Raw genomic sequence first — 14,687 nt, forward strand, 5'->3', positions numbered from 1 at the left:
GGGCCTTCAATGAAGCCAAGCTGATCACCTTCAGCATGATGGTCTTCTGCAGTGTCTGGGTGACATTTTTGCCCACCTATCTGAGCACCAAAGGGAAATACATGGTGGCTGTTCAGGTCTTCTCCATCTTGGCCTCCAGTGCTGGTCTTCTGTGTTGCATCTTCATCCCAAAGTGTTACATAATCATTCTGAGGCCAGACCTAAATATAAAGGAGCAGCTTACAACCAGAAGAAATGTAGAAATCTAGAGACAGAGGAATGTCAACTCTCAACATGTTCCAAGAGGCCAAAAGTAGAAAATGGTACAAGGTCTTCTTCATGGATGACTAGGGCAACATTTTTGCTTCAAATCACCAAACGGCAACTGGCAGATAGGACTGTGAGGAAAGTTAACCCTTGGAGTAGTGGGAAAGTATCTGGAAATACAGAAGGATTGCATGTGGCAAGCATGACATCCTTGTTTCTGAGTACATTTTACCAAAACTGCTATGGCTATGCAACCGATATGTTTCTTTTTCTTTAGACAATAACTCTTTCTTGAGGATAGTAATGGTAGATTGGTGGGAAAATAACTTGAGACTTGCTAATTATGAATATTCATGCTTATATCATGTATTAAATATGCATATCTACTATTATCATTTTGTCCTCCCTGAAATGTATCAATAGGAGTGAACCCTGTGTCTGCAGGATTTCCTCCCACTAATTTCTGGAAGGAAATTCCTCCTGTGTCCACTGAATAAAGAATAAATGCAGTGAGCCTTGATTATTGGTTAGATTCACAATCTTCCTGTTGCTCCCAGGGACAACAGGTGAGGTGTCCTGTAGGATGGATATTGATCCCATGTCCTCTTCCAAATAATGGCACCAATTAGGAGGCTGTGTAAGGCAACAATCGGTGTGTAAAAATCCATTTTTCTAGTGAGCTTTGTGGATCATTTATGCCCTCATGCTCATATCCCATCTGAGTAATGACTGGAGGTGTCCAGAAAGCAAGGCAGAATTTGGCTTAGGAGGGGTGAGAGTGACCTTCCTGTGTCAAGCAAAGACTGACCCCAAGACTCTGTTCAAACTGCCTTTTTTCTATTTCTTAATGGATAAATTTCCTAAGCAAATACCTTGCATGATGGGAATTGCAAAACAGTGCTCAGGTGGACTGTGATTGGTGAATGAATGCTTCTCAAATTAACAGATAAGCCTGTTGTGGGCCAAGGCTGAGAGTTGGCCTACTGTCTTCACTCTTGCCTCCAGAGATTGTGAAAGAAAGGCAGTGTGGGAAATTAAAAAGAATCATAAATAGTTGTTTCTCCTCCATTGGAAGAGAAATATTCTGAAATGCAGGGAAGGAAAGGGGAAGGCCAGCCAGATATGCCCTCCAATTCCACACATGGACAGAGATCATGCAGATAAGTAAATCTGAACAAGAAATGGCAGAATCTCTGAGAGGAAGGCAATCAGGAAATTTGCAAACTTAACGATTCTTGCAGGAGGATCCACAAGGTGTTTTTGCTGATTTATGAAACACCAGTGTGGACCAAGTGTGGTTACATATATGGAGCAATGAAAATAGTAAAATTCAATGATCATACTGTGCACTAGGAAATTGACAAATACATGAGAGGACTTTCACAGGAAGAGAGGTTCCTACTGGAGGTCCTTTTGATTTGAAATTGTTGGTGTAGTCTGAATGCAAACTAAGATTTTGAAAAAAAAACAAAAAACCTCTGCCCTTCATCCCTTAATCTGCATGCCTGATCCTACTTTCAAATAGATGTGGGAGACCTGGCTCAAGTCTTTTGGCTTCTGGGTAGGAGTCAGCAGAGAATGGAGGGGAAATGAAGGACCTGTAATCATGCAGCACTTCCATCTGTAAAATTTCCTGCCCACCTATCTGAGCACAAAGGGGAAACACATGGTGGCTGTGCAGGTCTTTTCCATCTTGGCCTCCAGTGCTGGACTGCTGGGCTGCATCTTCTTCCCCAATTGCTTCATTATCATTCTGAGGCCAGATCTAAACACTAAAGAATATCTAATTATAAGGGCTGAGACATAATATTAAAATTGTTTCTTAGGTTCATGAAATTTAATTTTTCATTACTTATATTATTGGGCTTGTAGGCTTTCTTAACATTTACTTGACAATTAAAATTATTTAAAATGAAAGGAAGTGAACTTAAAAATGTAACATTAATGAAATTAAAGTAAAAAACAATCATTAAACAGTAAAACAAATTAATAATTAAAACTGTCATGCAGCTAGTGAAGGACAGAATAAGAAATGAGATAGCTACATCAACATAAGACAGCTGCAGAAGACATGAGACTCCCCGAAAAGAGGGGGAAGGAGTCTTTTTTCTTAGGTGGGATAAACATGGTGCTCTCTTTCTCTCTATGACTTTTTTCTTGAAAGTAGATGATGGTAATAGAACTGGGTATTAAGAACATGCAAATGATTCCCCAGTGGCTACACTCAGGATGACCATCCCCACTTACTTCTGTAGTTATTAAGTGACATCATAACCCTTGTGGGGCCTCTGAATTCCATGACTTCAGGGTTGACTCATCATTCTTCCAACACCCTTTCTGGACATTTCTTATAGACCAATGTATGAATATTAGTGCCCTCCTCTTCCAGATAAGAAACATTACCCCAAGAGAAAACTGACTCAGAGACATCAGGAACACAGGGAATCCCAAATACACCTACCAACCATTTGGCAATATTTCCAGGCAGAAGGAATTTTCAAAAAACCTCAGGAATGAATAGGCCAAAAGGGCCCCACTTCACCAACCATACCCACAGAAAAAGAAGAGGTACCTCAAGTTCCCCCCAAACCAGTTTCTGGAAGGTGTGACAAAAATCAGGTTGCGCTATCCTCTGTGCTATGGGCACTGCCACCATCACAGCTGCACACCTGACAGCCCAATTTTTTTTTGTAATAAACTAAGATACTTCAAAATTTAAAGGATCTCAGTGTCAGAGAAATATGGAAGGACAATGGAGAGAGCATCGAGGACAAAATATTAAAATGTTCTATCCACTCTAAAACTTTCTCCCCATTAATCATATAGTACAATCCACAGTCTGACATTTTCCTGCTGTTAGTCAGCTCTCATCCAAAAATCANAAATTCACTTTAGTCACAAGCAATTTTAAAATCATTTCCAATTTAGGATTCATATATGGAGATCTAATAGAAAACAAAACCATAAAGAGGCCCAACTCTTAACATTAGACAGAGTTCAAGGGTACTGATTACTTAATAGGCAATAAGAACACAGCACTAGAGTTATGTGTCACCAACCTAGAATGCCAGCAAACTCCATAGCTGTAGTTGATCTTGTATCCAGTGCTCTCTGGAGACAAGATCCCACATTGAAAGAAAGCAGGAGATATTATCTGGGCATTGAAGTATCTTCCTCCAGCATCACTTTCTGGACATGTCCTGACAGGGATGACCACAACCACTACAGGACACTATCCCCAGGGATGGATTTGTGATTTTTCACTAAAATACTAAACTTCTGCAACTGTCCCTTTTCAACATGGAGCCCTGGAAAGAGCTCAGGATCCCAAGAGGAGAAGTTTCTTCTCACTATCATTTTCACAATTCTGGTCTTTGAGACCTCTTCTGCTACTTCTTGCCTCTGATGTAAACATTGGATTGAAGAAAGATTAAAGGGATCTTGCATCAGAAAAGGATAAATGCCACAGGCCATGCTCTGTGGGACAGGCAGAGATTGTGCTCCTGAATGTACCTTTCTCTCCTTTCCAGATGAAGATTAGCTTGTTTCTGTCTGAATCAGGAAAGTGAGAGTGCTTTGATTTCTTCTAACACTACTTCTTGTTCATGTTTAGAAACAGGAAGGGGATTGATTCAGCCCTATAAGTTATGGATCTTCTGCTTCTGATGCTGCTGATTTCTCAGGCAGTTTCTGTGAACCTTAGAATGAAATGCCCACTAAATTTTGAGAACTGGGATTGGGAAAAACCATGGAACTATTACAGGCCAGGAGACCATTTCATTGGTATAGTCACCAGTGAAACAACATCATCACCTAGAACGTTGCCTTTCAACCTGGCTCCTTCTAGTCAGTCTCGCTCATGAGTTATTCAATGTGATGGAGTTGCATACCCTCCACTTGCAGTTCTAACACTCTTATTTTCTTTTGATTCCACTTACTCTTTACTGATAGGTTCATGAAATTTAATTTTTCATTGCAGTTATTATTGGACTTGTATGCTTCCTTTTCATCAGTTTGCCAATTAAAATTATTTAAAACCAAAGAAAATAAACTTGTGAAGTGTGTAAAACTAATGAAATTAAATTTGAACATAATCATCAAATAGTAAAATAAATGAATTAATAATTACAGTGTGATAATTATATTAACATAAGACAGCTGCAAAAGATATGAGACTCCCCCAAAAGAGGAGGAAGGAGTCTTTTTCCTTAGATGGGATGAATATGGAAATCCAAGTCTGTGTAAGCATGCTCTCTTTCTCTTTATGACTTATTCTTGAAAGTAGATGAAGGTAGTAGAGCTGGATGTCAAGAACCTGCAGATGACCTCCAGTGGCAACAGTCTGGATGACTCTCCCCAGTTATTTCTGCAGTTGTTGGGGAGCATCATAATAATGTCCCAAAAGGAATCACTTGATCCAGGAATGAAAGCAGCCTGAGAGCATATTAGTCTCTTATCCAAATAAACCACATGATCAGCTAGCCTCTAAATGGGAAGGTTTCAGAAATCTGCCATGTGAATGGGAAAAGATTCCATAAGGGAAAATGGCAGGAGGTCATCTCTAAGGCTTTACTATCCAGACTCAGCTGGGAGCTGCAGGCAGAGCCCACCTTCTCTGGAATCTACCTAGAGACCAAGATTCTTTGCATCATTTTAGTGTAGGTAAAATATGAGAGCTGAAGCACAAACAGGAGAGGAAGGAAAGCTGGTGGTCCATTCCTTGATCTTCCTTCCTTTCCTTCAAGAAACAACTCAAAGCAGAAGGTAGAAATGAAAAGATAGAGCATAGAATAATACAATTTGAAAGGATCTTGAAGGTCTTCTATACAAACCCCTATTCCAGCAGGAGACCCTATACCAGACATATCAAACACAAGGCCCGCGGGCCACAAATGGCCCACCATATGATTGGATGTGGCTCGGACACCTGTCCTGGAAATGACAAAGGTCCGGCCCCCGCCAACTTGGTGCTAGCCTGGCCCAGGCGAGCACTCGCCCTGGGCACGTGTAGAGGAGGAGGCAAGTGCACATGGGCTGGTGGAACCCAGCAACAGCTGCAGCTCATTGGCCCCTTGACCACTCATTGGCCTGCAGCAATGGCCAGGGACGCACAATAAGCTGCATATCAACGCTGCTAACATCGGATGTTTTTGCTTTGACAACATATGGAGATGCAACCATTTTCCTTCTTATGTTTTACTCTTCGAATTAGAGTTAGAATTAGATGATACTGAGGGGAGGAGGAGGAATGTGGATGGGAGTTTAGTTAGACATAACAATACTGTAACCAGTGTGAGAATCAAGGTTTTTGAAATAAGAGATGATAAGAATTGGTGGGCTGGAGAACTGGAGGGAGAGCCTGCATTTCAAACTAATTAATGTGATTTATGACTGTAAATTAGAGGAGGGAATTGTGCTTTGATACTATGTGCTCAGGGGAGGGGAATTCAGATTTTGGCTTTGGCTATGTACATGCCGATGCTATGCTTCTCAAATAAAGATTCTTTAAGGTAAACAATGCCTCAAAGTTCTTTGAAGAGTTTCATCAGTTGGAACCATGACATTGCGCTTGGCCCATGCAGCACATTCTCGCACCTCGGGGCCCAGCAGTCAGGCTACTCCGCCACTTAGCAGCAGCAGAAGCAGCAGCAGGAGCTTCACCGCCCCTCCATTCTTCTCTAGCCTGGGAGGGCATATAGTAAGCTGCGCTTGGCCCACCCCACCTATAGCGCATTTGTGCACCTGGAGCCTGTAGCCAAGCCACCTCTGCCACGTGCCAACTCTGACAACAACCTTGTCACCCCTCTGCTCTCCTCTAGCCCAGGAAGGCCGCCAAACCAGAGGAAGCTGCCATCGCAGCCCACTAGGCATCCCATTAGCTGCACTTGGCCCGTCCCACCTGTAGCGCATTTGCACACATGGGGCCTGCAGCCAAGCCACTCCTGCCACGTGCCAGCTCTGTAACAACCTTGTCACCCCTCTGCTCTCCTCTAGCCCAGGAAGGCCGCCAAACCAGAGGAAGCTGCCATCGCAGCCTGCTGGGCATCCTGTTACCCGCACTCAGCCCATCCCACTTATAGCACATTTGCGCACATGGGGTCTGTAGCCCCACTGCAGAACTGGCAGCAGCCTCAAGGAAGAGGTAAGCACGGCCATGCACCTCTTTGGGGAAGCGGAGCTGGTCTGGTCTGGATGAGGCAGGGCTCCAGGCAGCCACGCCACCATCTGAGAGTCCTTCACATGGCCTGAGAGGGATAGCGAGGGTCCCTCTGGTAGTCGGGGCTTTGGCATTCACTGCTGGGCAAGGGAAAGTCTCAACTGCTCCATGCTCTGGAGACAGCGAGCCTCACCAAATGGCCAGCCCAGGAGCCAGCAACACCAGCCTTCTGGCCCCTTAGCCCCTTGCGTGCTGCCAGCTAAGAAGGGGGGAGGACATGCAGGGAGGAAAGACTGAGGGACTCTTGTTCCTTTGGGTGCTCCAAGACCATCTCATCCTGGGGAAGCATCCCCACAAACTGAAAAGTTTGAAGTTTGAAGTTTATTGTATTTATATCCCGCCGTTCTCCTGGTGGACTCAGGGCGGCTTACAGCCAGTTAAAACAGAACAATTAATACAAATATACAAAGTTTAAAATGAATTAAAAGATATATTTTAAATAGGCCTTTTCTTTTAAAAGTTAATTAAAATCCAATTTAAAATATCCCTAGGCCAGTCCTGCCAGCTGAAACAGCCATGTCTTGAGGGCGCGGCGGAAGGAGGGGAGATCCGGAATCACCCGGATCTCTGGGGGCAGCTCGTTCCAGAGGGTGGGAACTCCAACAGAGAAGGCTCTCCCCCTGGGGGTCGCCAACCGGCACTGTCTGGTTGACGGCACCCTGAGGAGACCCTCTCTGTGGGAGCGTATCGGCCGGTGAGAGGTGATCTGTGGCAGAAGGCAGTCTCGGAGGTAGCCAGGTCTGATGCCATGGTGCGCTTTAAAGATGATAATCAGCACCTTGAAGCGCACCCGGAAGGCCACAGGCAGCAAGTGCAGCTCGCGCAGCAGCGGCGTTACATGGGAGCGACGAATCACTCCCATCACCGCCCGCGCGGCTGCATTCTGGACTAACTGGAGCCTCCGAGTGCTCCTCAAGGGGAGCCCCATGTAGAGAGCGTTACAGTAGTCCAGGCAGGAGGTGACAAGAGCATGGGTAACTGTGCGGAAGGCATCCCGGTCCAGAAAAGGCCGCAACTGGTGTACCAGGCGTACCCGGTAAAACGCCCCCCTGGCCACAGCCGTCAACTGGTCTTCCAGTGTCAGCCGTGGATCCAGGAGGACGCCCAGATTGCGTACCCTCTCTGAGGGAGCCAAAGTTTCGCCCCCTATAGTCAGCGATGGAGTCAGCTGACTATACCTGGGAGNGGGGTGGCCTGGGGTGGAAATGTACAGCTGAGTGTCATCAGCGTACTGATGGAAGTCCACCCCAAAGCCACGAATGATCTCCCCCAGCGGCTTCACATAAATATTGAACAATAAGGGGGAGAGGACCGACCCTTGTGGCACCCCACAAGTTAGGGGCCTTGGGGCCGACCTCTGCCCCCCTGCCAATACAGACTGCATGCGATCGGTGAGGAAGGAGGAGAACCACCGCATAACGGTGCCCCCCACTCCCAACTCCACCAGACACCGCAGCATGATACCGTGGTCCACAGTATCAAAAGCCGCTGAGAGGTCCAAAAGAACTAGGACAGAGGAATAACCCCTGTCCCGGGCCCTCCAGAGATCATTCACCAATGTGACCAATGCCGTTTCCGTGCTGTATCCCGGTTTGAAGCCTGACTGGAGCGGGTCTAGATAGACTGTTTCCTCCAGGTGTCGGGGGAACTGCTGCGCAACCACACTCTCAACAACCTTCGCCACAAAGCGAAGGTTGGAGACCGGACGATAGTTAGCTAATACATCTGGGTCCAGAGAAGGCTTCTTAAGGAGAGGCCTCACCACCGCCTCCTTCAAGGCCGTGGGGAAGACACCCTCCCGCAAAGAAGCGTTTATAATTCCCTGGAGCCAGGCTCGTGTCCCCTCCCGGGCAGCCAGTACCAGCCAGGAGGGGCACGGATCCAGTAAACATGTGGTTGCATTCAGCCTCCCCAGAATCCTGTCCACGTCCTCAGGAGCCACAGAGTCAAACTCGTCCCATATAACAGTCTTAAGACTTGCTCCTGTCTCCTCCCCCGGGGCCACCCAGTCAGAGTCAAGACCTTCCCGAATCCGAGCGACTTTGTCATGCAGATATTGAGCAAAATCCTCGGCCCTCCCCTCCAGGGAATCCCCTCCCCCCCTCAACTGAAGGAGAGAGTGGGCCACCCTGAAGAGGGTGGCCGGGCGATTATCTGATGACGCAATGAGGGTGGAGTAGTAGTTAGACCTCGCCACCCTCATCGCCACTAGGTAGGATCTAACCTGTATCCTTGCCTGTGTTCGGTCAGATTCGGTTCGGCTCGCCCTCTAACTGCTCTCCAGGCGTCTTTTCCGACGCTTCATCTCTCTCAGCTCCTCGGTAAACCAGGGAGCCAATTGAGATCTGCGCCGGGTCAGAGGCCGCAAAGGTATGACTCGGTCCAATGCTGCGGCAGCGTCCGCCTCCCAGGCCGCCGCCAGATTGTCAACCGAATCGTGAACTAGGTCCTCAGGATATGGCCCAAGCTCCGTCAGGAACCTCTCCGGGTCCATCAGGCACCTGGGGCGGAACCATCTAAGTGGTTCCTCAGCAAACATTCAACAATATTGGAATTCAACATTCTGGAAGCAAAAGCAATAGAACACAGTCAAACTAGAGTCTTGGACTTTAAGAGAGTTAATTTCAATAAACTTAGAGACAGCTTGGGAACAATTCCATGGATGAGAAACCTCAAGGGGAAAACAACTCAAGAAGCTTGGAAAATTTTGAAAAATGAGATAATAAAAGCCCAGTCTAGCACAATACCAACAAAGAAGAAAAACAACAGCTCTCAAAAGAAACCAGCATGGCTGCATAAAGAACTCTCTGATAAATTGAAAGATAAAAAGGACAAGTATAAAAAGTGGAAAGAGGGGAACATAATTAAAGCAGAATATCAGCAAATAGTCAGAGCCTGCAAAAATGAAGGAAGGAAAGCTAAGGCTCAAAATGAACTAAGACTTGCGACCAAAGTCAAAAATAACAAAAAAAAAGCTTCTTTCAACATGTAAAAAACAAGAAAAAGGTTAAGCAAAAAATTGGTCCATTAATGGGAGAAAGTGGCAAGAAGGTGACAAACAACAGGGAGAAAACAGAACTGTTTAATTCTTTTTTTGCATCTGTCTTTACACAAAGGGAAAAAACAGACCAACCTATCAAAAACAGTACCATAAAAAATAGATTAGAAACACAAGTTAAGATAGGCAAGAAAATGGTAAGTGAGCATCTATTCAGCCTAGACGAGTTCAAATCACCAGGACCAGATGGACTATATCCCAAGGTTCTCAAGGAACTGGCAGATGTAATCTCAGAACCACTGAACTATATTTTTCAAAGATCCTGGAGCACTGGGGAACTACCAGAGGACTGGAAAAGAGCTGATGTAATTCCCATGTTCAAAAAAGGGGAAAAAATAGACCCAGGAAATTACAGACCTATCGGCCTGACCTCAATACCTGGGAAGATTCTGGAAAAGATAATCAAACAACAAATCAGTGAACACCTAGAGATAAACAAAGTCATTACTAAAAGCCAACATGGGTTTGTCAAAAACAGATCATGCCAGACAAACCTTATTGCATTCTTTGACCAAGTGACAAAATTAGTGGATCAGAGGAATGCTGTGGATATAATTTACTTGGACTTCAGTAAGGCATTTGATAAAGTAGATCACAACCTACTACTTGATAAGGTAGAAAAATGTGGGTTAAACAGCATCTCTACCAGAGGATTCATAGCTGGCTGACCGGCCGTACTCAGCATGTGGCCCTCAATGGAACTGCATCTACATGGAGGGAAGTGTGTAGTGGGGTGCCCCAGGGCTCTGTTCTGGGCCCAGTGCTCTTCAACATCCTCATCAATGATTTGGATGAGGGGATAGATGGGGAACTCATCAGATTTGCAGATGGCATCAAGCTGGCAGGAATAGCCAACACTCCAGAAGACAGGATTAGGATATAGGAGGACCTGGACAGACTTGAACACTGGGTGCTATCTAACAAAATGAAATTCAATGGTGGAAAAAGTAAGGTTCTGCATTTAGGCAAGAAAAACCAAATGCACAGGTACAGTTTAGATAATCATCAATTTTTCTGATGATTATCTCCTGTATACACAGGAAGTTGCAGTTATATTTTTTGGCACATATCCCACAACAATGGACATGGAAGATGAGTATAGGTAGGAACAGTAGCCAAATACTCACTGGGCTTCATTTAACTAAATATGAAATCTCTAACTAGTGAGTAGTGGGGTGCCCCAGGGCTCTGTTCTGGGCCCAGTGCTCTTCAACATCTTCATCAATGATTTGGACGAGGGGATAGATGGGAAACTCATCAAATTTGCAGATGACACCAAGCTGGCAGGAATAGCCAACACTCCAGAAGACAGGCTTAGGATACAGGAGGATCTGGACAGACATGAACATTGGGCACTATCTAACAAAAATAAATCCAATGGGGAAAAAAGTAAGGTATAGTATAGGTGGTAACTGGCTCAGTAGTAGTAACTGTGAGAGGGATCTCGGAGTCCTAGTGGATAATCACTTAAATATGAGCCAGCAGGGTGCTGCAGCGGACAAAAAGGCCAACACAGTGCTAGGCTGCATTAACAGAGGGATAGAATCAAGATCATGTGAAGTATTAATACCACTTTACAATGCCTTGGTAAGGCCACACTTGGAATACTGCATCCAGTTTTGGTCACCATGATGTAAAAAAGATGTTGAGACTCTAGAAAGAGTACAGAGAAGAGCAACAAAGATGATTAGGGGACTGGAGGCTAAAGCATATAAGGAACGGCTGCTGGAATTGGGTATGTTTAGTTTAACGAAAAGAAGGAAGAGGGGGGACATGATAGCAGTGTTCCAATATCTCAGGGGCTGCCACAAAGAAGAGGGAATCAAGCTATTTTCCAAAGTGCCTGAAGGCAGGACAAGAAGCAACGGATGAAACTAATCAAGGAGAGAAGCAACCTAGAACTAAAGAGAAACTTCCTGACAGTTAGAACAATTAACCAGTGGAACAACCTGCCTCCAGAAGTGGTGAATGCTCCAACACTGGAAGTTTTTAAGAAGAGACTGGATAGCCATTTGTCTGAAATGGTATAGGGTTTCCTGCCTGAGCAGGAAGATGACCTCCAAGCTCCCTTCCAACTTTATTATTATTATTATCATTATTATAAACACAGATGGTTGCTTTACATAGCCTCCTAAATGGTGCCATTATTTGGAAGTGGGCAGAGACACGAGATCAGTTTCAAAGCACCCGCATTATAGGATACCCCCCTTTTGTCCCTGTGAACAACATGAAGATTGTGAATCACACACATATACACACAAACACCCACACAAAAGAAGGGATTGTGAGATTATAGAAAGACCTCCTCCCCTGTGCCATCTTTATTATGCTTCTTCCTTGATCTCCAATGAACTCAGGTCACCAAATGATTGGAGAAAACTAACATTCCATCTTTATCATTTGTAAGCAAGACCACAAAAACCCAATAATCAAGGCTCACTGCAGATTATTTATTCAATGTCGACTGGAGGAATTTCCCTAGAAAATAGTGGGAGGAAATCCTGCAGGCAAAAGGATGCACTTATATAGTATTTATATATTTCAGGAAAGGAGGACAAAATGTTAATAGTACAAATGTGTATTCATAATTAGAAAACATCAGGTTATTTCCCACTAATCTACTGTTACTATCCTCAAGAAAGAGTTATTATCTAAATAAAAAGAAATATATCAGTTGCATTGCCATAGCAGTTTTGGTGAAATGTACTGAGAAACAAGGATATCAAGTTGCCACATGCAATCCTTTATATTTCCAGCTAGTTAATACCCTCCTACTACTCCAAGAACTTGCTTTCCTCACAATCTTAACTTCTGGTTGCTGTTTAACAATTTGAAGCAAAAATGTTGATCTAGTCATCCCTGGAGAACAGCTTGCACCATTTTTTAGGTTTGGCCTGTTGGAACATGTTGAGATTTGACATTCCCCTTTCTCACATTTCGACATTTCTTCTGGTCATAAGCTGCTCCTTTGTATTCAGGTCTGGCCTCAGAATGATAATGTAGCTTTGAAAGACCTTCCCCTCCAAAACTATTTCTGGAATATCAGCAACATTCCCATTGCATAAGTATCAGGTTTCATATATTTGGGGTGTGAGATTTCAGGCATCAGGTACACTAAGGGCACAGGGTAATATGCTAATTTGACTGCTCAAAAAAGCTCAGCTGCCATCTTACAATTATACTGGATAAGGAGGAAGGATGCTAACTTCCAACTGCCCTTTAATTATTTCAACCAAAATTGTTGCCCCATCTCATGTATGGGGACAGCTTGAAATAATTTCTATACTTGGCCTATTGGCCTGTTGAAATGTGTGGAGAGTGGAAATTATCTGTCTCACATTTAAACATTTCTTCTAGTCGTAAGTTGCTCCTTTGTATTCAGGTCTGGCCTCAGAATGATGATGTAGCACTTGGGGATGAAGATGCAGCCCACCAGACCAGCATTGGAGGACAAGATGGAGAAGATCTGCACAGCCACCATGTGTTTCCCTTTGGTGCTCAGGTAGGTTGGCACAAAACTCACCCAAACACTGCAGAAGACCAGCATGCTGAAGGTGATCAACTTGGCTTCATTGAAGGACCCAGGGAGATTCCTGGCCAGGAAAGCCACAGTGAAACAAATGGTAGCCAGAAAGCCCATGTAGCAGAGGGTGATATAGAACATGACAACAGAGCCTTCATTGCATTGCAGGATGATTGCTCCAGGCTGGGAGTGGAGGTCAGAGTCAGGGAATGGGGGAAAAACTCCAAGCCAGATGGAGCAGATGATAATTTGGACAGTAGAACAAAAAAGGATGATGGAGTTGGCCAGGCTTTTCCCCAACCATCTCTTTACTTGGTTTCCTGGTTTTGTGGCCAGGAAAGCCAGCACCACCGTGATTGTTTTAGCCAAGAGAGAAGAAATGGCAACTGAGAAGATGATGCTGAAAACTGTTTGTCGAAGAAGGCAGGTAACTTTCCTTGGTGGACCAATGAAAAGAAAAGAAGACAAGAAGCAAAGCAGGAGGGAGACCAGGAGGATGTAAGAGAGGTCCCGGTTATTTGCTTTGACAATGGGAGTTTCACGGTATTTAATGAATATGATTAAAACAAAATCTGTGGTTAAGAACATGAGCAGGATAAAAGAGACCAGGATGATGCCCAGATGTTCTTCATAATACAAGAAGGATAGAACTTTGGGGATACATTGGACTCGGTCCTCATTTGGATATTTATCATCCGGACACTTGGTGCATTTTTCCATATCTGAGAAAACAAAAAAGCAACTTTTCTTTAATATTCTATCCTTTCATCTTTCAGGAAATACTTTCTTGGGACAACAATTAATTCCAGGAGCACTTTCAAAAGTGCATTTCATAAAATCTCCACAGAAAGAAGGTAAGAAGAATACAATTTTCTACAAAACAGCTATGTTTCTAATAATCTGTGAAATTGTGGAAGTCCAAAGATCTTAATAATTTCCTGAATAATGTGCAGAATATTCATAGGAATCTATATTATTAGAAATAAATAATGAAGAAGTTAATATGTCTAGGAAAACTTCCTAAGTCCTTTCAGATGCGACTTCTTAATATACTGAACTCACAGGAAACCTATCTTGTTAATAAAGGAGAATATTTGTAGACTAGCATTGATGATGTTACCTAGTTTGGGTAATGAAACATCTGCAAGAAAACAAAGAAGCTCAGAGAGCAACAAGGACCCATCATACCTATTTTGTGAAATCCAGTTGGCTGGGAGAGAAAATAAGACCTGCAAATAATCTGGAAATGGGTACTAGGAGCAGCCATAGTATGGGTGTAATGAGGTGCACACATAATTGTCCACATCACCTCATTGTGGAGCAGTGACTCCTTCCCAGTGACTCCTTCCCAGTGATCCTCAAGAGTAGGCCCATGTTGAATGCATTACAATAATCCTTGTAGGAGGTGAATCTAGGACAACTCCTCAAGGTTTGTTTTTTTTAAAAAAAAAACAACAAAAACAAAACAAAACTCAGAGTCTCCTAGAGGAGTAAATGTGGGAGGATATATCCAAACTGAAAAGCAGATAAGATATTTTCTCTGGCAGTTGTAAATCTTGTCCAATCTGCCACACCCTCCTATCTCTATCCAGCCTCTCCCTCACAATCTTTTGGGTAGGTATTCTTCCTTTTAGATGAGATAT

General features: G+C 44.1%; 1 protein-coding gene across 1 annotated transcript; it reads right to left on the bottom strand.

The window, feature by feature from the left end:
- Positions 1–13,044: 13,044 nt before the first annotated feature.
- LOC107298354 (vomeronasal type-2 receptor 26-like) lies at positions 13,045–13,575 on the bottom strand (the record flags this gene model as incomplete). Its single annotated transcript, XM_015827731.1, has 1 exon — positions 13,045–13,575. A coding segment is annotated over one exon (531 nt), but the record flags the coding sequence as incomplete, so codon positions are not given.
- Positions 13,576–14,687: the final 1,112 nt, after the last annotated feature.

The sequence above is a fragment of the Protobothrops mucrosquamatus genome, unplaced genomic scaffold, assembly GCF_001527695.2.
Source record: "Protobothrops mucrosquamatus isolate PMUCROS unplaced genomic scaffold, P.Mucros_1.0 scaffold3909, whole genome shotgun sequence".
Taxonomy (NCBI): Eukaryota; Metazoa; Chordata; class Lepidosauria; order Squamata; family Viperidae; genus Protobothrops; species Protobothrops mucrosquamatus.